A 22,906-nucleotide genomic window follows, 5' to 3' on the forward strand; every position below is an offset into this window, starting at 1 on the left:
TGTCCTGCAGCAGCAGCCAGTAACTTTTCCAGCACAGCAGCAAGGCTGGGGACAGGGGAGGATTCCTGCTGTTCATACAGGAGAGCACAGACCTTGCTGTCACAAATGGGGAGCGACTTTGTCCCAGGAATACGCTTTTACCTGCAATGCATATTTTTTAAGATGAGGTCCATCTTAAAAGACAGAAAAAGAAAAAATGATCCCTGGTCCTGAACACTTACGGTCACACTGGGAAGCATCACAAATAACTGAACCTGAGGACATCCTGGCAATAAAGCTGTTAGCAAAATCCCACGTTTCTGGTAGATAACTTACTTTGCTTCCCTGCCGCATCTGTGCTGCAAGTCTGTGGGACACAGTGGCTTCTGTGCTTTGCTAAATTGGCACCAACATATGTGAAGCCAGGCCTGAAATACAGCACCTCTCCTTCCTGCTATCCAGTCTAGCAAATTTGCAACATTCAGTCACTTACATCATACAAAAGAAAGCGATAACAACATTTTGGCCCACTTGTCCCTCTCCATCATTTTTCTAATTATTAAGCAACCTCCTGCCAACTTCTCATCACAGCTTAATTAAGGAGGGTTTGTTAAACCTGATGCAGGGACAGCTCCAGTGTTATCAGGGTGGGAACTTTTTTTCCGATCGTGTTTTGTTTTTATCTTCAAAGCTCTGTAAGAGGTCTTTCTCAGAGGCTGTGCTGAGTTACCTGTGAGGAGCCCGGGCCCCATGGAGAAATAGTGTCCAGCAGAGAGACAAGGCAGGGTCTTGGCTGCAAATAATAATCTTTGAAAGTGAAAAAAATGGGGCAGGGCAACACACCAGAGATATCTTTAATTGTTTAAGGAAACCTCCCCCTTAAACCCAAAGGATTTTCTGCTGCCTTATGCACATCCCACTCCGCAGCCTCTCTGGGAGCTTCGTGGACGTCGGCATGTTTTATCCGTCAAGCGTTTGGGACACAAAAGGTAAAGATGCTATTCTTCACGGTGCACAGAGACCTTCGATATCACTTTCACCTCTTAATCAGGTCTAGCCTGTGCAAAATTAAAGTAATTCTTTAAATAAAGGTGGCACCTACCTTACCATCCCCGAATGTGCTGACAGGGACTCGGCGTGAGAGAGAAGCGCGGCAGCTGCCAACAAAGCAGAGGATCATCCATGTTTGAGCACAAAGATCCAGCTGAGGGGAAATACTCCAATTTATAACCTCAGGGGAAAATAGGTTTGATGCTTAATGCAGCAAATCAAGATGTAAAACAGAGTTGCAAAAAAACCAGCTTCCACTCAGAGTGGGTTTGCTGTTGTACAGAGACGCTCAGCAGGTCGCTTGGCTCTTCAGTCAGGAGGGACATGGTGCCCGTGCTGCCGGTCTGTCACCCCACTTCTCACTTGATCCAACAGAACCTCGAGGACGTGAGGAAAAAAGCCATTGGGGAAGGGGCTGAAAGCCCTCCCTTGGCGCTGGGGTACACTGACAGCCCGGCATCTTGCCTCCCAGCAGAGCCGCTTGTAGGCAAAACATGGCGCTGCTGCCCGGGGGAGCCGGGAGGGAGGGAGGGAGGCGGGGGGGGGTGGGGTGGGGGGCACCGCCCTGTGGCACGCCCCAGACCTGAGGGGCCTCGCCAGGGCACCGCTGCGGTCAGCACAGATTTGGGTGAAGTCTCGAGGTTTCTGCGACGCCCCTTCGACCAGCTCCTCCTCGGCTCCCTCTTGGCGAGGGCACAGTGTGAAGAAATTGCACTGACACTAAAGCTGTGTCATCTGGATGTTTATTCTTTGCGTTTGACAGACTAGATCATAGCTTGTAACGCCAAAGTGTCCACAGAATTAATCTAAGTTGAAATTAGTCACCAGAGTGTGCCAAGCTGTGTCCAACAACCTTTTTTTATTAAACCATTATAGCAAACACCGTTCAACACATAGAAAGAAAGCACATAAAAATTAACATGGAAGTTGTACCCTTTGACATGAGTCTATTCCCTAATGACTTACAGTAGAAATTAGCTACTTAGGTCTACAGTGACTTCAGTGTAAAGGGCAGAAATTTGGGAAACATTACAACAATCATGTGGGTGAGACATATGCAGCTCCACCATCAGCCAAAGACGCTCTTGGCCGGCTCTTCTTTCGGTTTCTCAAAGACTGTTTCACCCCCTGTCCGATCCCGGCTGAATATGGAGGGTGCTACAGAGCCCATTTGTTCTTGAAAAAGAAAACCAAGAGAGGCAATCAGTGAAGTAGCACACCAAATTCGGGGAGTAAAACTAGTGCTGCCAAAATACATATATATACATTTGATAAATATTTCATCCGTCCATCAGCTTCCCAAACCTTAAAGCAGAGCGCTTCCATCCCAAGCATGGGGCAGCTGACAGCACCTGTAGGTGGTTGCTACCGTTGACTGGCCCCAAATCCCTGCAGGTGCTTTAGAAACTTGGAAACTACTGAGGGCCAGGCTATTATGCTGAAAAGGGGTTAAAATTCACCATTTTTCCTTATACGCTCCCACTGGTGGTGGAAAAGCAACACAAAACCAGAGCACCAGGGGTGTTCAGTGCGAGCAGTCACTCTCTTCTCGCTCACCTTCTGTCCGTTATCCCCTCCAATTTTTTGCTTCATCTCAAATACATCAAATTCATCCAATTGAGAGGCCAGAAATCCCCTAATCTATGACCAACCCGCCAGTCTTCAATTTGGGCAGTCATTGACATTGACTATGGTGCCAGGGCTTGGTTTGAACCCTGGTTCAGAAGGCAAAGTCAGGGCTCTCCCTCCCGCTTTGTCCAGACAAGGAGAACAATCACACCAAGCAGAGCCCTGTTGGCTCCTCTTGGTGCCGTCAAGATGATGGATGCAAAGTGCCTGCACAGCCAGGCCAGCGTCGGGTGAGCACACTGCTGGCTGCTGTTTCAGAGGCGCACCCTTTCACGTGAAAAGAGCAATTAAGTTGATGTTTTACTTTGGAAGACTGCTTAATCGTTTCCATCAAGGAGACTTACCACACTGCTTCATCACTTGGTAGGTTTTGGATTTAATTTCCTGGTTTTTGGACAGCTTTCCTCTGGCTCCTTTGAGGTCTTCCTCCTTCACTGGAGGACGCTTCTTTTTCACAGGGGCTGGCTAAGAAACAGACGTATTGCCCACACATCAGTATTTCATGTTTAGAAGCATAGGCAACAAAGCTGCCTTAACCCAAAGGCTACAACATACAGAGTTGCTAGTATAATATTCCACCTATTTCAACTCTGAGACCATACACTCAGCTACTCCAGATCTTTCCACAACCATGATTTCACTGCCCTTCCCAAAATCTGTTGCCACTACTACTATTCTGTTCTGAAATTGTCTTCTGATTGTACAGCCTTTGAAAGAGACAATGGATTGCTTAATTTATTTGGGTTTTTTTAAATTTATTTTTAAATTTTCTCTGTCCAGCCCTGCCTGGTCATTCTGCAAGTACAGACTGGTAAATCAAGAATCTGTCCAATATTTGGGAAGGAAAAAAACTTCATTACTAAATTGTGCTTGTGCCTCAGTCTGCTCATTGCTTCTCTGGGAAATTGGTCAGAGAGATTCTGAAGTCTGGCTTGATTTAGTTGGAATAAACTTAACACTTGACCCATAGTTATTGATCTTAAATTTAGGGAACAAAAGTATCTGAGCACTCAACAGGGTTTTCTACAAGCATGTACTGAACACTTGTGAAACACTGGACTCGGAACCCAAAGAAGGAGAAGGAAATCTGATATGGAAACAGATGCATCATCAGGTGGTGCACTGCAATGTCCGAGTACTAAACTGTTTACAGTTTATCTTGCTAGAAGAAAATCAGGATAACATTGGTTCACATCAGCTTATCCCTATCTTTAAATTAGCACTCCAAAGTCAGACACAATGTCAATCAGCAGCAGTCGGCACCATCAGCATTCTCTCTCCAGTTTACTATTTCAAGGACAGATTGCCAAGGTCCCACCAGGCAGACCTTACGGCAGGGTGCAGGGGCAGAGGAGATACGATTAAAAAGAATAAAAGACCCACACACTCCAACTCTAACAGATTTGTACACTGAACCATCAAGGAGAAGCTTCTCTGACCATTGCTACAAACACAGGGCTTCTGACATTCGGGTTCTGGGAGCCGTGGAGCCCACTTACACATTTCTAGGCACTGCCTGTAAAGCTAAAAACAGTTGTGGAGAGAAACAAATCCCTCAAGGCCTGCGAATGGCTGGAGCAGCGAGTCCCAGGGAGCTTGCAGAGACAGCGCATGCATGCCGGGCTCCGGGCAGGGCGGGCTGGCTGCACTGGAGCCTTCGGCATGTTTCCTGCCGGCTGTAAATTCCCGGGAACGCTCAGAATAGCTCGCTGTCAATCCCATTTGCATGTGTTGTGGGAAACAAAACATTCACAAGACCTCTGGGGAAAACACTCTACGAGTAGCCAAAGCAAGCAAGGGGAAAGGGTGGTAGCAAACCCTTCAAAATTCACAACAGCTTTTGGTGGGTTAGCTGGTTAACCAAACATCCCTACAGCCAGGGTTTCATTTGTCCCTCTGTAATGAAAATTGGCATGAGATGGGAACGGTCCCCCATGCCCACGGCATGGTCCACAGGCAACCAGTACAGACCTGTGTTGGCTCCAACACAGAAAGGGAGAAAACCCCTTTGTTTTGTTAACAGGAATACAAAACCTGCTAAGGTCCTTCACCCATTATTGGCAAGAGACAATAACTGCGAGGCTTCTTTCCACCAGGACAAGGGACTTCTTGGGGACAGGGTAAGGAAAGGAGGCACTTGAGATGCACCGAGACACAGCCAGGCTGAGCAGAACTGTTGAATTTCACCCAGTTATTTTAAAATAAAACCTCTCATGCTTTGATTACAGGTGGATTTTCCAGCAGGCCAGCTGCTGTGGATTAGTTGGACCCCAGCTAAAAAGCAAAAAAGCTGCACAGAAAGGTTACTGTGAGCCAGAGGTGAGCCCTGGGCCCGCCAGCACCAGCAGCTGCCAGTGTCGCAGCCGCATAACTGCTAATCGCTCCCAACGCAAGTGCATTTGTAAGCGGGGTTTGCCAGGAGCCATTCCCAGCTGGCACAGCAGTGCAGCCTGCGCTTTATCTCCTCCTGTCACAAGTCAAAAAGTGTTGGTTTACAAGACATATGACTGTTTTTTTTTTTTAAGTCTCTTTCTTTGGAGTAAAGAAAATATGCCGAACTGAGTTACTCTATGTGGTCGAAGGATTGTGCTCTTCTACCCTCCCCATGTTCTTACTCTCCATCCCACCCACGACACAGAACTCTCACGCTGGGGAGAACTCTGCCAGGCATGCGTAGCTTGTGTTGAAAACATAACACTTATGTGAAAACCTCAAAATTTCTGAGCTAATTTTAAGATCACTTTGAAACGCTGATTATTGGGGAACACAGTGAAGACAAACCATTAGTTACAAAACGAACATAAGTGTGTAATACAAAATTTCAGTCTCAAATATCGTATCCTAACGGTTATAATTTTCAGTCACGCTCTCTATTTTCCTGCATGTTAATACATTAAGCTTTACACAGCAGCACGCTTCAGTATAGCCACGTCTTTTCAAAACTACTGCCCAAATTTCAAATCATTGTCTGACAAAAGCATGTTGCAAAAGCAGAAATCACTCCTGTAAAACATCCCAAACCAGAGCAGTGGAAATGTTTTTTCCCTTCCTACATAAAAATACTTATGGTAAAACAGGGCATTTTAAAACTAAATTAATTAACCATGTAGAGGGCAGCTGCTTTCCTTCTTCATCAAATAATCCCCCCTAACAACTTACTTATTAAAATATATAAGCAGAGCATTTAAATATTTCAACATAAACAAGTCACATAGAGCAGAAAAGCCGAATTCACTGGTTAATGAGAGTAACTTGCTACTAAGCTGTTCCAAACAAACATCTAAAACAGCAAACACATTTGTCGGGCACCTTGCTCTCACAAGAGCCAGCCTCATACAGATCTCCCCATACCTGTGACATAACTGCGGTGCTCACTCGACCGTAAGCCCTTCCGAGGTCGTTTCCCGGCTTTGATTAAATCCGGCCTGTGCACTCTGCGAACGTCTGTTTTTTATCTCGGCTTATATAGAGCATCTAACATGAAGTCATTAGCTGGGTCATTTTCCCAAACCAGAACCCAGGATGATTCAGGTTGACAGAGGCCGTTGCTGTTGAAAGGTTTATTCTTAGCGATGACTAGGGCTTGCAGTATTTACTGCGCCCTGTGCCTGGGGAGGGATGGAGCCGGGGACTGATGAGAGCAGACAGCTGCGGCGGCGGGGCGGCCCGATCCGCGACAAAACGACTGCCCGGGGAGTCCGCTGGGGCTCCGGTTATAACTTTAAAAGGCAAAACTTTGTTAGGGACACAAAATTGACTCTGAATCCTCTTGATGGGGGGGTGGGCGGGGAAGAGAGTTTGTGGGTTTTTTCCCAGCATAACAAAACATGCGTTCTCTAAAGATTATCTAAACCTAACATCCGAAGCATAATATTGTGCCCTAAATCGCTTTTGCACAGGGATCTTTAACAGAAGAGTGTTTTGTGCGTTTTGGAGTTAATAAAATAGGATATGGTTTTACCCTTACAGTTCTATTGCTGAGCTTGCTCTGATGCTGGCTCTTAGACAACTGCGGGAGTAAAATCACTTTCTACTTACGGTGGTATTTGTAAGTTTAATCATTTCACCTGTCATCTGTATAGGAATAGCTTACTCAGACATGAATAAATTCCGTGTTCCCCACTGTACATGCTGACAGTAGTAAAACCTTTTCCAGAACTTTTAACATTTGTTCTCTAAACAATTTTTTAATTAAATAAAAAAAAACAAACAACTCTAAGCATAAATTCTATTTATTACTGGAAGAGAGTTGGGTGGGGGGTTGTTTCCCTTTTCTTTTTTAAATTTTTTTTTACATTAATTCTTTGCATCCTGAAAAAAAATCAGCTTCTGTGACTGCACTCAACACCTACAAAGAACCGAGACTCCAGCCAGGTATGTTAATATGAGAAAGGCAGACGTGGCAGACCTCCAAACATCTTTTGCTAGAAAGATCAGCCGTTGTAGTGGTAGAAATCTGCCCTGGCCTTTTCTCGAGCTCCGCCTCTTTCGTTTAGGCTACAGAGAGAAGCACGGGAGGTAAAATAAAATTGGTCTTTTTCATTACAAAAACATTACATGAATACCGCAGCAGTAGCGCCATACGATCAGGACTATGGGATTTGTCGGTTGTGAACTATCCCCCAGGCCTCTGGGTGCCCATTTTGCCTTCAAGCTGAACTCTTTCCAGGCCTGAGAAGATGCTTTCCTTTACGTGACTACTGGGGGAATTATTTGTGGGTTAAGAAGCAGTTTGGATGTTACATACTTAGCCATTCCTTATGTTGAATTTGTTTTAAACCCACAGCTTAGTAAACTAGAGGAAATGTTTCTGCAGACCAGCAGTACCTTTTAGTGGGCTAACAAAGCAGAAGAAAAAAAACATTGACTGTAGGAAAAACAGCAGATTTTTTTTTTTCTGTTGTACAATGTAACACCTCTCCTTCTCCACTCAGATCTTTCTATACAATCCCATTAAGCGTCTATTCTGATGCTATCTATTACAACAGGAAAGTAACATTCTGCATGTTTAAAGCAAATATTTAGAATTCAAGACACTGTTTTTTCCCTTCAGCTTTCAAAATTGCTTCATTTAATTAGTACTATGTATTCCTCACTCAAAAGCAGAGTTATGCTTTCATGACAACTTAATTTATACAAACAAAATCATTATACAAATAAAATTAAACCACCTTCAGCTTGCATGCCATTTGGGGGTAGGAGATGAGGCACCTACAGAGGCAGGCAGCATATCCTGAAGTTTAAGACATCCTCCATAGCCTGGACAATTCTGTTCTCTTTGATTATATATTTCCTAAACCAATGCTGAACAACAAGCACAACCATTTCCTCTTATAGATCACGGGCTAATTTTTCCTTACAAAAAACCAACCTAAATCTACAGTTACTTACATTTCAGAGTAGAAATCCTGTTCACCTGGTTGAAGTCCTGAGATCTGTTAAATGGGACATAAATGACAATGAAACAAGACAGGCTCATTTATTTAATAGTGGCTATTAAAACGGCAAGTTAATCCTCTTTCATCTTCCACTGCAACAGGAAGTGTGGAAAACTCCTTTGCTGAGGAACGGTTGCAGCTAAAATATTGCGATGACCACGGAGAATTTAGTGAATGTACACACATCTGGCCACTGTGATCTCCAGGAGACACAGATCTTACAGAAGATTTGACTTCTCCTCCAGGAAACTGCTAACATCCCTCAGCGGACTGACAGGTGACCTGGTTTCGGCTGGGATAGAGTTAATTTTCTTCTTAGTAGCTGGCACATTGCTGTGTTTTGGATTTAGTGTGAGAATAATGTTGATAACACGCTGATGTTTTAGTTGTTGCCAAGTAGCGCTTATCCTAAGCCAAGGACTTTTCAGTTTCCCATGCTCTGCCAGCAAGCAGGTGTGCAAGGAGCTGGGAGGGAGCAGAGCCGGGGCAGCTGACCCGAACTAGCCAAAGGGGTATGCCATACCATGGAACGTCATGCTCGGTATATAAACTGAGGGGAGTTGTCCAGGAGGAGTGGATCACTGCTCAGGCATCGGTCAGCAGGTGGTGAGCAATTGCTGGGGTTAAACCACGACAACAGGCTTGATAGGTTGAAGATTATTCTCTGAATTCCCTCTAAGGATGCAGTGGGTATGGGGCTGCTTGTGTGTAGTAGGTGGGAAGTAATGAAAGTAATGGGAAAACATTATAGAGGAGTTACAGAGGTAGTAGTGGATCGATACTGTGCAGGTCCAGCCCAGCAGAACACACTGAACCACTCCCACCAAGACAGGAAGGGGTGATAGCAACAGCAGCTCACCAAGAACAGGATTTCTGCTCTATTCTGGCATAAAGGTATCAACTTCTCACCATTTGCAGCCTAAAAAAAATAAAAATAAATCACCTGCACATGGTCACGTTACAGCTTCACAGTGAGCCAGCTCTCGTCCTACACGGTGCTCCTCGTTCCTCCAGCACTCTGGAAAATTGATGGTAGATACCTTGCCATACCTTCAGGGAACCTGGAGAGTAAGATGGCATCTTTCTGCCCAACAAAACAGAAAAAATCCCAAGCTAGGCTACACTCATTTTGTTGGGTATAATAAGGGAAGTCCAAGTGCTTGCTGCAGACAATTTGGTAATCAAAGAAGCTGCTTCCCTGGAGCTTAAGAGACAACTCTGCACTACACAGATAGTATGTAGGAGCGATGTCTTTGTCAGACAGAAAAGAGTCAGCGCTGCTTCCCCCTTCCCCTTTTGCATGCTTTTGGGAAGTAGCAGAGACTAAAGTAAGCAAGAGGGACATTGGTCATCTCCAGCATGTTGCCCTCCGGAGACAGGGGACAGACAGACTACTGGGTCCTACAACCAGACATCCCCACGTGGCCCTTCCCTGTCTCCGAGGAGGTACTACATGAGTTCTGTGATAAAAGGCACTGCACAAGCAAACTTCTCAACAGGATCCTCAGACATCTTCCCTCAGCTTGCATTTCTACTGCCTGCTGCAAACAAATCAGAAGGGGAACAGAAGATAAAACAGGTTAACAAGTTATTGAATTAGGCCATGCCTCTGCCAAGGGGCAGGACATTAGAAATTTCTGAATTTACCTCCAAGTTTACATGTTCTTGTCGCCCACAACCAAAAGGTCTGGCTTTGCTTGAAAAGCTGAGAGCAGGCTGTGATGATCAGCTGTGTGGTTAAAGCATCTTAACAACATCCTACACTCCAGAAGGCCTTGGGTCAACGTTCTGCAATCTCAGGAGTTCTCAGGTTGCACATTAAAGGTTTTATTTTCAATATGAAAACACAGATGGTTATTCTCCATGTGTGCACACGCACAGGGCAAAAACCCTCCTCAGGGAACAGATCCGAGAAGGGCTTGCAAGGATTCTTAGTCGTAAACAAAATTCGCTACTTAAGAATAGCGGTCCCTCCAACTGAATTGGGACTTGCTATTAAGGTAAATGAATATATTGAAATTAATACCAACATGAGACCGCAAAAAATTAGATCTGCAGTTCTGAAGTTGAACTCCAGTAGCAAAACCTGCTTCCCACAACAGCACATTATAAACGTTGAAACGCGCACTTTTAAACAGAACAAGTATAAAACAAGTGTACAAATCTGTAATAAGTCAAACTTTATTGTAAACCATTATACAATGTAATTACATCAGATACCCTTAGAAGTTTAAGGTAACACCACTGATTAAACAATACGGTCCAAACAGAGGGCAGCAGAATACAGCTGTTGGTTTTGCTCACATAGGCTATACTCTGAATTTACTTACAAACAAACCCAACATTCAGTTTGAGATGGATACCCACGCAAGACAAAAACACCTACAAAAGAGTCCCTTTTTTAAAGATACTGCAGTTTTACTTTGTAAAACCATAGTAGTCATTTTCAGTAATTGAACTGGAAACTTTACCTAAAAAAGTTTGCACGCCTATGCTGTAGATCTACTCTGACTCGATGTGGCTGAATTTATTTGCTTTCATTACTGTTTTCTCCTGTAAAAAGCACAGCAAAGTTGCAAACATGGGTTAGTCAAGCACAGTGGCAGAAATTCCTTGTGATGCTCAGCTCTCAGCAGAGCGTGAGAGCCCACGCCTCCCTCCCCAGGCACAGCTGGATCGGAGCAGACACCTGGGAGGGGATCACTTTGCATTGCTCTAATTTGCAACTCAATTTCTGAGTTTTTCCCTGAAGAAAAGCTATAGTACATTTTAGTTAGCAACATTAACATACAGCATTTACCTACTTAAAGTAAGACAAGGGGACCTGAACATATTAAAGCCAGAACTTGAAAACCACATATTAGACAACACCAGTGTTTAAAATTTATGCAGATGTGTCAAAGGTCAGATACTAGGAACAGTTAATACATTTAGGTTGACCATTCGTGGTAAATTCGATCTCCACCAATACTTCTGTGTCTCTTCTGTAAGTTACAATCCCTTTCTCTTACTTTGGCATATACTACATAGCTTATTTTCATTAAACAGAATCACATTTTTTTAAGCACAGCCTGAATTAAACCTTTGCTACGAGTTGTCCTGAAGTACGTTTACCAGAAATAAATTTAGACCGCCAATTTGAGGATAATGCAAACATCATCACGTTGTAATATTATTACTGGATCAACTCTTTAAGAAAAATTTATTATTTCAGACTGTACTGCCAATACATTTCAACGAACAGTAAGACATAGTGAAGCACTAGGCACATACTTCCTTCTCACACATACAAGCTCTTCAGACAAGAGCACTTGTCCTACTTGTACCTACTGCAAGAATTCCAATTTTTATCTTACAAAGAGGAAAACTGCCAATTTTATATTTTCTATCTCTTTCACGTGATAACAAAGAATGAATAGAAAAAACCTCCAGTTTTTGTTATTTGGCTAAGGTTGTGAATAAAATTTTTATGTTAGTAGAGAAAGTTAGAGCTGTTTTTTCCCCTCCGAAGATATGCTCCTCCTGTTACTACCGTGGTATCTGAAATACTTCTGTCTCTTTGGCTCATAGTGCTTTACTACATCATCTTGCTAGGCATATCAAAATCTCAAACCAAGTGACAGTTAAGCACTTAAGACAGGAAAAATTAGGCATTCATATACCTTTGCTATAACCACCTTCAAGAAACTGCTCCATAGCGCTTTATACTGTTTTGTACTTGGTCAATAAGTTTGAGGTCTGCTCAAAACAAATGTTTTACGTGATTAAGGCCATAATTTTATACTGACGCTTCACAGACTAAACATGAGACTTGAAATAGAAATAATTCTGATAATTTAAGTAACTGGAGAAAAGGAGGGAAAAGGAAGATAAAATGAAAGCTTGTACAGTTAAATTTGTGTGCGCTGCTCAGTTATCTCTGATGGTTGATGAGGATAGTTATGGCTGTGCAGTGGTATGTAGCCCATGTCGAATAGCTTTATTTCACTATCTGAAATAGAACAAATCCTATGCTAAGAAAATAAGTGCTGACATTTGTGACAAGAGCCAGTCCTAGCTCTTAAACCCCTTTGGAAAAGTGAGCTGTATGAGACTATTCTGTTGATGAAAATGAATTCCTTGAAGTACTGTGCTTTTAGAGATATGCGCCTGCCCAGTCGTAGTCAAGAGAAGATGCAAGTCACACAATGAAAAAAAACCAAAAAACCTAAAACAGAGGCAACACTGATTAGGGACATTCCCCCCCCCCCCCATTTCAGAATAACTCAATTAAGCTTCCGGTGTCATTAGTTTCTAGATTTAGTTTAAGAGAAACACTAGTACTTAAACTTATTGCAGTTATTACATTTCAGTGCACAGTAACAGAGGTCAGTGGCTCAACTAAACTCGCAAATGTTAGGTTTGGTAAAATGTCCCTTCTAGCCGGCTGGACACGCTGAGGTGTACCTGAAGTCTTAGAACATTGTGTTCACCTCGGCAGCCAAGCAGTGAAAAGGAGTGCTGGAATAGTGAAAATAAGTACGAGAGCGCACAGTTCAGTATTAACTAAGGCCCAAGAACCCCATTTAAGTGGTCTGGATAATAAATCACATTAAGACCTAGTAAATCTATAAAAAATGTAAAAAATCTTAAAAAGTTCTGAGCAGTTTTCCGATGAAACTGTTTGGTTTAAGGCTTGGAACATTTCTGATGTCCAGATACTACAACAGATTTGCAATTAAGGTCTGTTGTCACCTCTTTGACACATCGTCTTGTCCTGCACAAGGTTTAACTAAGCAAGGAAAGCTGTCAGAAACAATCATTTAGAAAATATGCAAAGCAAAAGGATGTCACTGAAAACATGTCTGCTAGGTTTCAGATCAGCACGTGTTGTCAATTATCAGAAGTCAGACACTGAAAAAAAAATCACAAAAATTCTGTAGTAACAACTGCGTTATACCTCTTGGTTGTTTTTTTTTTTTTAAATACTAAAGGATAACCAGACTTTATGGAAATTAAGCAAGAGAAATCTTTTTTTTTTAAAGCACATTAAATAGAAGATTGCTTTTCCAACAAAAAACAAGGGACAGAATTATTTGCAATATTGTAGCGCAACTGCTTCAATCAGATCACGGTCCTGTAGAGCAGGGCCTACATAAGGAAAAGTATAAGAAATGTTCTCTCTCTTTTGGGTCATTTGAGAGGTATGCACAAGAGACTTGCAGAAACAGAAATAATTAGAGTCATCCATAGATATTCATTTCACAAATAAGTAACCTATCACAACAGATTTTTGTTATACACTAAAGTGCACATTTGTCAAATATGCAAACACCACCTCCTATTAAAAAAGGTATTTTCAAATTATGTGGTCAAAAGCACACTTAGGACTGCATTTGTAGTGATATTTGGTGACTTCAGCAGTGACAGAGAGCTTTTCCCTTTGCAATCGCTTCGTCTTAAACCAGGACACAAGGATAAATAAGATTTTCACTACAAATCTTTTGACCTGTTCTGCACAAAAAAGGAAACTGCACCCTTTTCTCTGACAAAGAGAATCTTTAAATACAACTGTATGAAAATATAACTTAAATATAAAATAGTCAAATAGATTCAAGGAGACTTGGAAAAAAATCTTTGTTCCACCTATTAGTTCCATAGGTACCCGGTAGCAAGTAAACATTTGTACTTAAAAAAATAATGTTAAGTTACAGCTTGTAACCATAAACTATTCTGCTCTAGGAATTATGCTGCAAAAGCCAGTTTTAGTAATAAAACACACTCCTTTAACTTAGTTGATTCTGATGCCTTTTTGAGAACATCTTAAACTGTATCATCAGTAACCATAAGTGAAAGATTGCTGTATCTGTTTTCTATGATCTTCTCTGAAATGCCAGATACAAATCCCCTTAGCGACTAGTCCTTAACAACGCTGTGTTTTTCACACGTGATGAAAAGACATTCTTGCATAATTGGTCAGTGTGTCTGTAGTGCAACTGAACTGGAAGTCTTCCAATCGTTTGCATTCTGTTGGTAGACCTTGCTTTTAAGTCAGTTTGTATGAAAAGGGAGATGCAATTGCAACATTAAAACCCACTGACTGAAGTTTTTGCCACGAAACCTGCAAATACACAGGTCAGGGAATGTGTCATACAGGCAGACCAAAACGATGCTTCTTTTTCTTAATGGGCTTTAAGTTGGTCAGTCTACGCAGGTCCTCTTCAGCGTCTGATTCCTCCATCTCATCATCTGCTGAAATAAGGATCTAAAAACAAATAATGGCTTCTGAGTAACATGGATCAAAGTCACACTCTTTCTTCATTCTACTTTTAACCTTTTACTTTTTTTTGTGCTTGCAAAGCACCTTATTATTTGCTCAAGAAAGAGCTTACAGAACACAGTTTGGATTTACTGCCAGTACTATCAAAACGTCACACATCCTATCTGGAACCTCCAGTACGTTTTGAAGAAGGATGCATGCGTATTAATCTCTACTACAATCACTGACTCTAAACCCAAAGAAGTAATTCCAGCACCTCCAGAACAGTGGGGGCGGCTTGCCGTTAAAGTGAGAGAGAATATATAAGCTCTCTATCCACATTGGTAATATGGCAGTCATTTTATTAAAGAAAACCCCATATAAATAGTACTGTCTATAACGCAGAAAAGTTACATTAACCAACTAAAGCTAAACCAACTTACCTTCAAAGATACCACCCATCCTTCAGCTGAACTGAAAACTGCCCTCTTAATATAATTTAGAATAAAATTATGCTAAGGCAAGGATGTAAATACTTCTCCAAAATCAGGCCAGTTGCCTCCACCAGCTTCCTCTCACTTTAAGCTATTAACCTCTCTTCGAATTAGAATTGCCTATTAGTTTTGTATTCCGCGTGGTTTTTTTTAGAAGCATTTGTAACACAGTTCACCTGTGACATTTAAATATATTATGTCTTCCTGCCCATCTAGAAGGAAATTAACTACCATGAGTGGTGCAACAGTACTATTATTCTTAACTGGTTTTCAACTGCAAGTGCTAGGAACTACTGTTAGAGGTACATGCAAAGAAAATCAAAACTAAGCTGACAGTGTTACAATGAAATCAATGCATGAGGGATGAACTGGATTGATTTTGCATTAATTGCAATAATTAACTCTACATACTTCTGACTCGGACTCTTCATGTGATGCTGCTCTCCTGTATCGGACTTTACTTCCATTTCTTGAATCTTGTCCTGCTTCCTTTTCTTCAAGTTTAGCTTTTGTCTTCCCTTTCTTCATAAGAAAATTATCTACTACCCAGAACATTAATGCCTGTTAAAGAGAAGGGGGAAGTGACAGTTCAGTTTTCCTCAGAGTAGCATATGTTCATTCGGTCAGTATTTCGACAGAATTAGGAAAACTTGACAATAATTCTGAATTGGCCGAACAGGTAAAATCTTGTCACATGGCTTATTACGCATTGTATGAATGCTCTAGAACATAGCTACTTTATTGCTTTGTAGAAGAGAAGAAAATAAGAAAAGTAGCTGCTATTCAGAGTGATCACGTACTAACTCTTCATGTAGAAATGTGAATGGTTTAGGCAGGCATCTTAGTGCAACAGACTTTTGGTTCTCAAAGGATAAAATCCATGCCTAAACAAACTAATGAAAAAAAAAAAAATCACCAGCAGTTATTAAATGCCAAGGACACCCACCATCTCTGGCTCTAGTCCCTAAATCCCAGATTCCTGGAAGAGTATACTTTGGGAAGGATGATTGCGCACTTGCCCTTTTCCTCTGCTCCATCATAGGCCAGCCTCTATTAGCTATGGTCAGACACAGGATACTTCACAGTACAGCTATCCTTAGACCAACTGTTTCCTAAAGCAAATTTCGTTGTAATTTTATAATCTATGTCAGTATTTCAGTATTACATTCAATCTACTGAAGTCATCAGCCCAAAGAGGTCTATGAGGCATTTCTGCACCTCTCCTGAGCCTGGTTACTTAGCTCAATATGGATTTCAGCTTTGTAATATCTACATATCCAGACATTTTATCCATTCTTTAACATCCTTCCTCTTTAAAAATTAACTTAAGCACCAAGGTACCCTGTGCTTTAAGGACTAACGTTAATTAACACATGGCAGACAGATATCCAAGTAAACATCTCACAGAAGCGTGCAAGTTGTACTAACATTAACAAAGAAGGGAACTATCAGCATGACGATAGCCAGCTCCAACTGGGGGTTCTCTATAGGATTCAATAAAGCTACCTGTGAAAAGAAAAGGATTAAGTTCAGATCATGGCAGCATGTGCACATAACTGGATTAGTAAGTGCAACTGTTCATGTACTAGCTAACGCTACAGAAATAATTCATATGAACCAAAAAAGAACAGCTTTGTAGAAAAGGAAAGTATTTAGGACAGCTTATAAATTACCACAGATAAGTAAGCGCGGCTGGGAAGAAACTTATCTCTGTCATTTTTGTTTACAGAAGTCTGAAGAGCTGTGTTAGAATCATCTTGAACATTTTAGAGCTGCATGCTCCCCAGGAACATATTTTAAGTTCCATCTTTAGGAAATTTAAACAGAGCAGAGTTTTACAAAATACACAGTAAGGAGAAGAGAGTTCCCAAAGTAGTCCAGAGCATACAATAGGGACTAACCAGTTTTAATGGGCTATAACAACATGCACCATCACTTTGAATATTACATTGCACAGATTCTATCAAAATAAATATTTATCCAGTCATCAGCAATGGCTTCACTAGTCCATTGCAAATTTCTAAAATTCTACAGTTTAGATCTATCAACAAGGTCAGGCAAAGAAAATTCTTTAAAATACTACAAGAAGCAATACAAAATAGCTGTAAGGAAGGGTTAAAGAATTAAGAAAAGGAAGAACCACTTAGTAGCTTCAAGAGCACTCAGACAAGGAGATAGAATAAAATTTTATATATTGCCGTATATAAAAAAACCTCCAAAACATGATAGGATATTCCTGGCAATGGATACCAGAAAGGCTAATTAGCAATATCCTAATCAAACTAAAAGAACATACCACTACCAAAGTTAAACAGCATTGACTGTAGACAGTTATGATGCTTGAGCCAAACCAATAAACACTATTAGAAGTCTACTGCTTTACAGCTTCCACCTGAAATCCATTTGTCTGTAAAGTGTTGCAAAAATACAAACCTCTTTCCACTGAGGTATAAGAAGCACTATAATGATGATGGTTTTCTCAAATATCATAATCATTATGTACAGAGCACATTGGCCCATCCAAGCACTGCACTGCAGTGGGTCACCTGCAAGAAAGAAGAAAGGTTCAATGTATGCGTAGGGTTGATTTTACTTCACAGTAAACATTTTAGAAAAGCAGTATTAGAAGAAGCAGGGCAGCTGTATCCTCTTAAAGTGCCTTCTCCAATTCCCTTAGTGCTTCTCCTTCCCCTCCCTCAGCCTCACCCCAACTTTCAAAAAGTATCAGTTAGAAACTGAATATAACAGGACTTTATCCGATTCAGCAGTACCTGGTTATATGCTGTTTTATGTAATCTGATGAAAGTAAGACAAATATAGTTGCATTACATTTGTTTCTCATAAAATTGTTATTTTTGACCCTCTATCATGAAGTATTAAGTTTCTTAAAAGGGAAAACTTAAGGGAAACATAGCTGGGGAAAAACATATTTCCCTTCAGTCTAAGTAGACACATGATTATTTCTGCCATTCTCCCCAGGCTACCTTAAACATATTTTTCCTCTCTACAAACTTAGTTACCATAACTAACCAATCATAATTAAAGCAATAGGTGCCAGAGCTGCTATGAAAAATTTATTTGAACAAAAAATTAAGATCATATTTTAGTTTCAGTCTGAAAGGGTTTGAAATTCTGCTGCACCCCATTGTGGCAGAGTGAAAACCTGAGTGCATTAAGTTACCTGCCAGGACAGAATGAAGACCACAAATATCTGAACACAAAAACTTATGTAGACTATTATACTGTATGAAAGCAAGGAGAGGAAAAAAAGAAAAAAAAAAATGAAAAAGAGGACTGGTATGCCTAATAAGCTTTGCAGGTGAGCTTAAAGCAGCGCTTCACTGGAAACCAAAAGGAAGCTTGGGGGGTGGGGGGTGGGTTAGCTCTTTAGTCTTCACAATAGCCTCTGTAACATCTTCAAAGGCAGCTTAAAACTTTTAGCCGGGGGATGAATAATGGGCAATGGAAATTCAGATGCCTTTATATATTTGTAATGCATAATGGATAGTTGCTACTGCCTTTTCTGGACCATTTCTGAAAGGCTGTCAGTACTAATACTTGGTAATAGTCTTGAGACTTACTGTTTGCTGCTTAAATGCTACTGAGAGAAACTGATAAATCAAACTGGAGTCCAAAACAAAGAAAACTTCCTAAACAAGTTTTACAGTAAGAGCTTGTGATCAACACTCAACAGTCCAAGAGGAAACTGGTTAAAATGCTCAAGTTTTACAATTATATACTGCAGTTTATGGCTTCTGTTGTTAAAAGTTAGAAAATTTGAAAGGAGAAACATCAGTAATTCAAAGTTGAGCAACTGTGATTCTTCTGAAGATACAAGGCCTGAATTAGATTTGAGAATTAAATTTTATCAATTTATTTCTATACTCCACATTTTTATTAGCATTCTTTAGTTTTCTTCATTAACTAGCAAATATGAAAAAAAAAAAATCTAGCTTTAGCTACAGACTTACCATTGAAACTTCACCAGTTTATTCTAAGCTCTTTTCCAATCTGTATTTAATTCCTAAAAGCAAAGACAGCTATAGCAATTTTGCATCTATTCCAACTCTGTCCATGAGATTTTGTATGTCCAAAAATTGTGAAACTCTGTATTAAGAGTGTTGTGCACCATCACCAATGATGATGGGTGCACTAACACCCATGATGTTTTTGCGGGGAGGGCCGCTGGTTTTGGGGGGGTTTTTTTTGGTACATGACTGAAATGAGAAGTTGTGTATATTAAATTCTACTTGAAGATTTTTGTGCGCCCTACTGCATCTACAAAATTATCTCTCAGCTCTAATTACAAGTGGGAAGAACAAGGATGCTGTCTACTTTGAATTTACCAAGTCTTTTGACAGTCTCCCAATAACATCCTTGTAGAAAAGTTGGGGAGATATAGACTGGATGGGTAGACGTACAATTCTGACAAAGGAAAAAACCTTTCACCATGAGAGTGGTTAAGCACTGGAGTAGGCTGTTCAAAGGGGGTTCTTAAATCTCAAACCATGGATAAATCAAAAACTGGACTGGACCACACCCTGAGCAACCCGCTTTAGCTTTGAAGTTAACCCTGCTTTGAGCAAGAAGTTGGATTATATGACCTCTGGAGATCCTTTCCAACCAAACTTTTTCTATGATTTTATAAACTATGCAATTCAAGGGAAAAAGTAGAAGTTAATAGCATCACCACATCCAGGAGGAGTTCCGAAGAATATTTGGGACATTTGTACATTCAAAGATTCAGTACACAAACTCTAATTAGAACTTTAAAGTTAATGTTGAAGCCATAAAGCTCTAATTTAATTTTTAAAGTCTCTAACAGTCTCTCTTGAATTCTGATTTTTATACCTGTCATGTATAAATTACATGTCTAGAATAAACTAGCAAATCAGTAGAAATCTTGTTACTGCAAGAAAAGTGCATTAAGACTGAAACTGAAAAATTTTGAATCCTCAGCAGTGACAACTAGCAGCATTTTTTGAAAATGCTGGGCAATGAAAAACAGCACGATTTAGTTGCCAATAGAGTTCATTGTCACCAAGAGGGATTTAGTCACCTGTTTTCTACTCGCAGCAGCTAAAGTAGCCTAAGACAAGAAGGGAAGGAGAACGCAGGGAACATTCTTTTCAGTACAGATCATGACTGCTCTTCTCCTCTTTACATACTCAAATATATTAACTGGTTCTGCACTTCTATTAAAATCCAGCTACTGATGTAATGAATCTGAAAATACAAAACTGGAAATATGAAGACAAATCTAATAAACTTAAAAATTCTGACAAAAAAGCCCTTGAGGGAGCGTCATGCTACTTTGTACGTAAATCAGCGGGCAGTGCTGTTTTGCTGTACGAACAGCAACCATTTATGAATGCTGATATTTTGGTATCTATTCTTTCCTTGAGGCATTTATGCTTAAAAACTATCTTCCATATAAAGAAGAGGCTTTTAAAACCAGCAGGACACTGATATTTTTGTGACAGCTTCAAGTAATGAATCACCAGGGATCAAGTAATAGCGCTAAGAAGGGAAATGAGCTCAGTGAGAATTAACTTGAGACAAATGATTATTTAGGCTCTAGAAACACAAACAACATCGCTCAATCACAAGAAAAGACTTGGTTTTTTGGGGGGGGACCTCTTGTTTGTTTTCCCACACTTGCAAACAAACTGAAATCACACTGATCTCCAAGCTGAGGACTTGACTTTACTACTTCAGATAAAATGCTGCAAGTCTCCGATGCCTTTCAATGAGCAGACACCTCACCACCCATGTATGCTAAACATCCATATTTAACTTCAAAATACTAAGTCTAAACACACTTGCGACCCCACAGCACTGCATTTTAGTCCCCTCTTCTACCCTACTTAATTATTTTAAATAATCTTATGAAAAATAAGACAAGAGTTTTCTTGGGGCCAAAATGAAAAATTTTAAATAAAATGGTGATATGAGGGTTTTCACTTCAGAAACAACAGTAGTACTTAACAGAAGAAGGCAGCAAACAATCCAATGCAACTTGTCCTTTTTAGACGGATTTCTTACACAGGGTCTAACCTTACTGCACAGCCTTTACTAGTAACTTCCCATCTGCTATCTAGTTCTCTTTGTACCAGAAGCCTCTCCCACATGATTAATGGAAACACAGATTTACAATATGCTTTTTAATAGTCCTTACGATGGCTTGATTAAAAAAAACAACACACTAAGGTCAGGCCAGCACATTAATGAAGATACAGGAAAAAAAGTTAGTCACTAATAAAATGATCTCATATTGGAAAGAACTACTAAGTAAAGAGGACTTATATAATTACTTACGTAATTTCATACATCGCTTATACACACACAGAGAAGAAATACTTGATAAACAAGTTTAGGCATCTCAGGTCCCCTAACTCAAAATGACAATAATTGATCAGTCGCAGACCACCTTTGCAGCAGAACACAAGTAACAAGTTCATTTGTTGATTTTAAGAGCTTAGTTACTGCAGTCACAGATGCCTCACAACTAACTAAAAACGAGAACAGGTTCATTTTGGAAGTCAATAAGAGATGGAGACAAGTTTCAGGAGCATGAATATACTCCCCACATCTTCCCATCCACACAGACTGCTTATTTTAAAAGGACATTAAAATGGGAGAGGAAAACAGATTACACAAGAAAAAAGAGAATGCTATTAGGAAGAAATAAAATCTATTATTTGACATGATTACAAGTACCTACCTGTAATTGTAATAGATACACCAAGTTTTTTTGCTCTCAGTGGAAAGCCAATTTTATATGGGCTGAAAGCTGTTAAAACATCTTTCAATGGCTTCAAGCCAAATCAACAATTAGAAAAAAGGACTTTTGGCAATAGACCTCAAAGCTCAGTCAGAAGGCGTAGCTCAGCAATGTCTCAGCTCTTTCCTTGCCCTTTTCCCTTCCCTGGGCGTTGGTGCTTACCTAATCCCTTAGAGACCCAAGTCTGAGGACTGATCTGGAGGAACTATTTACTTTTCTACATGTGGTGAATTTTCTGATGGTTTAGCTCTCTGAATCAGTTCCCTGAAGAGTCGGATGTGCACCAGTCCAAGGAAAAGAGTGGAAATATTGGACTGTGGCATGCGGGAAAAAAGCCGATAAACAGGGTTGTGGCAGTGCTGATTTAAACAGCTTAAATGGTCATAAACTCTACCCTAAAAGATACACATTAAATCTACACAAATCTAACAAAAAATGCCCTCATGGTATAGGCAGTTATTTCTCCTAAGATAGATGCTTGTCGTCATCTCTATTTTAAACCTCTGACATTAAAGCAAATAGCAATTAATGCTATTTGATTTAATTGCAAACTTCCCAAGCTTTTAAAGTACTTCAACTTGGCAAGGCCTTTATTTATTTATTCTTAATTCTGTCAGCCATTTAGGATCATTAAAAACAAAGAAACCTAGAAAACCAAAAAACCTACCAATGATAATTATGAAACTGCTATGAAAGCTTTTACTTTATTAGGCAAACATTAACTTTTTTTTTCCCCAAACCATAGGTTTTGTTTGTTTGTTCTTCCCTTTGATGAAGAGCCACAGCTCTCTTATAAGGCAACCTCTCCCCCCATTCCTATCTCAAGGAGCTTCAAATGTAATTTTTAGCATCTATACAGAACTTCCATTCCCAACCAGTCAGACTAAGCAATCTGAAAATGACAGGTTGAACAAAATTAAATGTTGATGTTGAGTATGTATGATACTCAACTGCATCTGCAAATCCACAATTTCTGCAGATCAGCGGACTTCTGTGGCTAACATAATGGAAGATAAAACCCACAACTTCATGTGAAAGTGATTTCACTACTCTATCCCTTAGCCTGTACAAAAGACATATGCATTTTTCATCAATGATACAAGCCCTACGTGCAGGAGTTCAAGTGATCATTACTTGAGGACAAGCACAGGCCATCTTGCCATTCTCTTCACTGAAGGTATGTGGTTGTTTACTTTAAAGAGGGCTGGCAGAACTCTTAGCTGGTATCTTCAGACAATGGCATGTGGTTCAGTGAAAGCTTTAATAGGAAACGACCTTCCAGCTATCTTTTATT

General features: G+C 40.4%; 2 protein-coding genes across 2 annotated transcripts in view; both read right to left on the bottom strand.

Moving 5' to 3' along the window:
• Positions 1-1,869: 1,869 nt before the first annotated feature.
• On the bottom strand, positions 1,870-6,150 carry MUSTN1 (musculoskeletal, embryonic nuclear protein 1). The gene is made up of 3 exons (XM_050904522.1): positions 6,010-6,150; positions 3,003-3,123; positions 1,870-2,205 (listed from the first exon to the last, which is right to left on the bottom strand). The coding sequence occupies exons 1-3, from the start codon at positions 6,016-6,018 to the stop codon at positions 2,099-2,101; spliced, it is 237 nt and encodes a 78-aa protein (XP_050760479.1). The 5' UTR covers positions 6,019-6,150; the 3' UTR covers positions 1,870-2,098.
• A 6,200-nt stretch (positions 6,151-12,350) lies between these two features.
• STIMATE (STIM activating enhancer) overlaps positions 12,351-22,906 on the bottom strand; it is a 35,396-nt gene continuing 24,840 nt past the window's right edge. The window contains 4 exon segments of the mRNA XM_050904521.1: positions 12,351-14,340; positions 15,240-15,389; positions 16,257-16,334; positions 17,262-17,374. Of these exon segments, the coding sequence (XP_050760478.1) occupies positions 14,224-14,340; positions 15,240-15,389; positions 16,257-16,334; positions 17,262-17,374 (458 nt within the window). The 3' untranslated portion in view covers positions 12,351-14,223.

Source organism: Gymnogyps californianus, chromosome 13, assembly GCF_018139145.2.
Source record: "Gymnogyps californianus isolate 813 chromosome 13, ASM1813914v2, whole genome shotgun sequence".
Classification (NCBI taxonomy): domain Eukaryota; kingdom Metazoa; phylum Chordata; class Aves; order Accipitriformes; family Cathartidae; genus Gymnogyps; species Gymnogyps californianus.

Excerpts from the sequence above, each read along its gene's own strand:
- MUSTN1 (XM_050904522.1), bottom strand. Across the intron at positions 2,206-3,002 it reads CCAAGTGATGAAGCAGTGTG|AACAAATGGGCTCTGTAGCA; the intron begins GTAAGTCTCCTT and ends TTCTTTTTCAAG.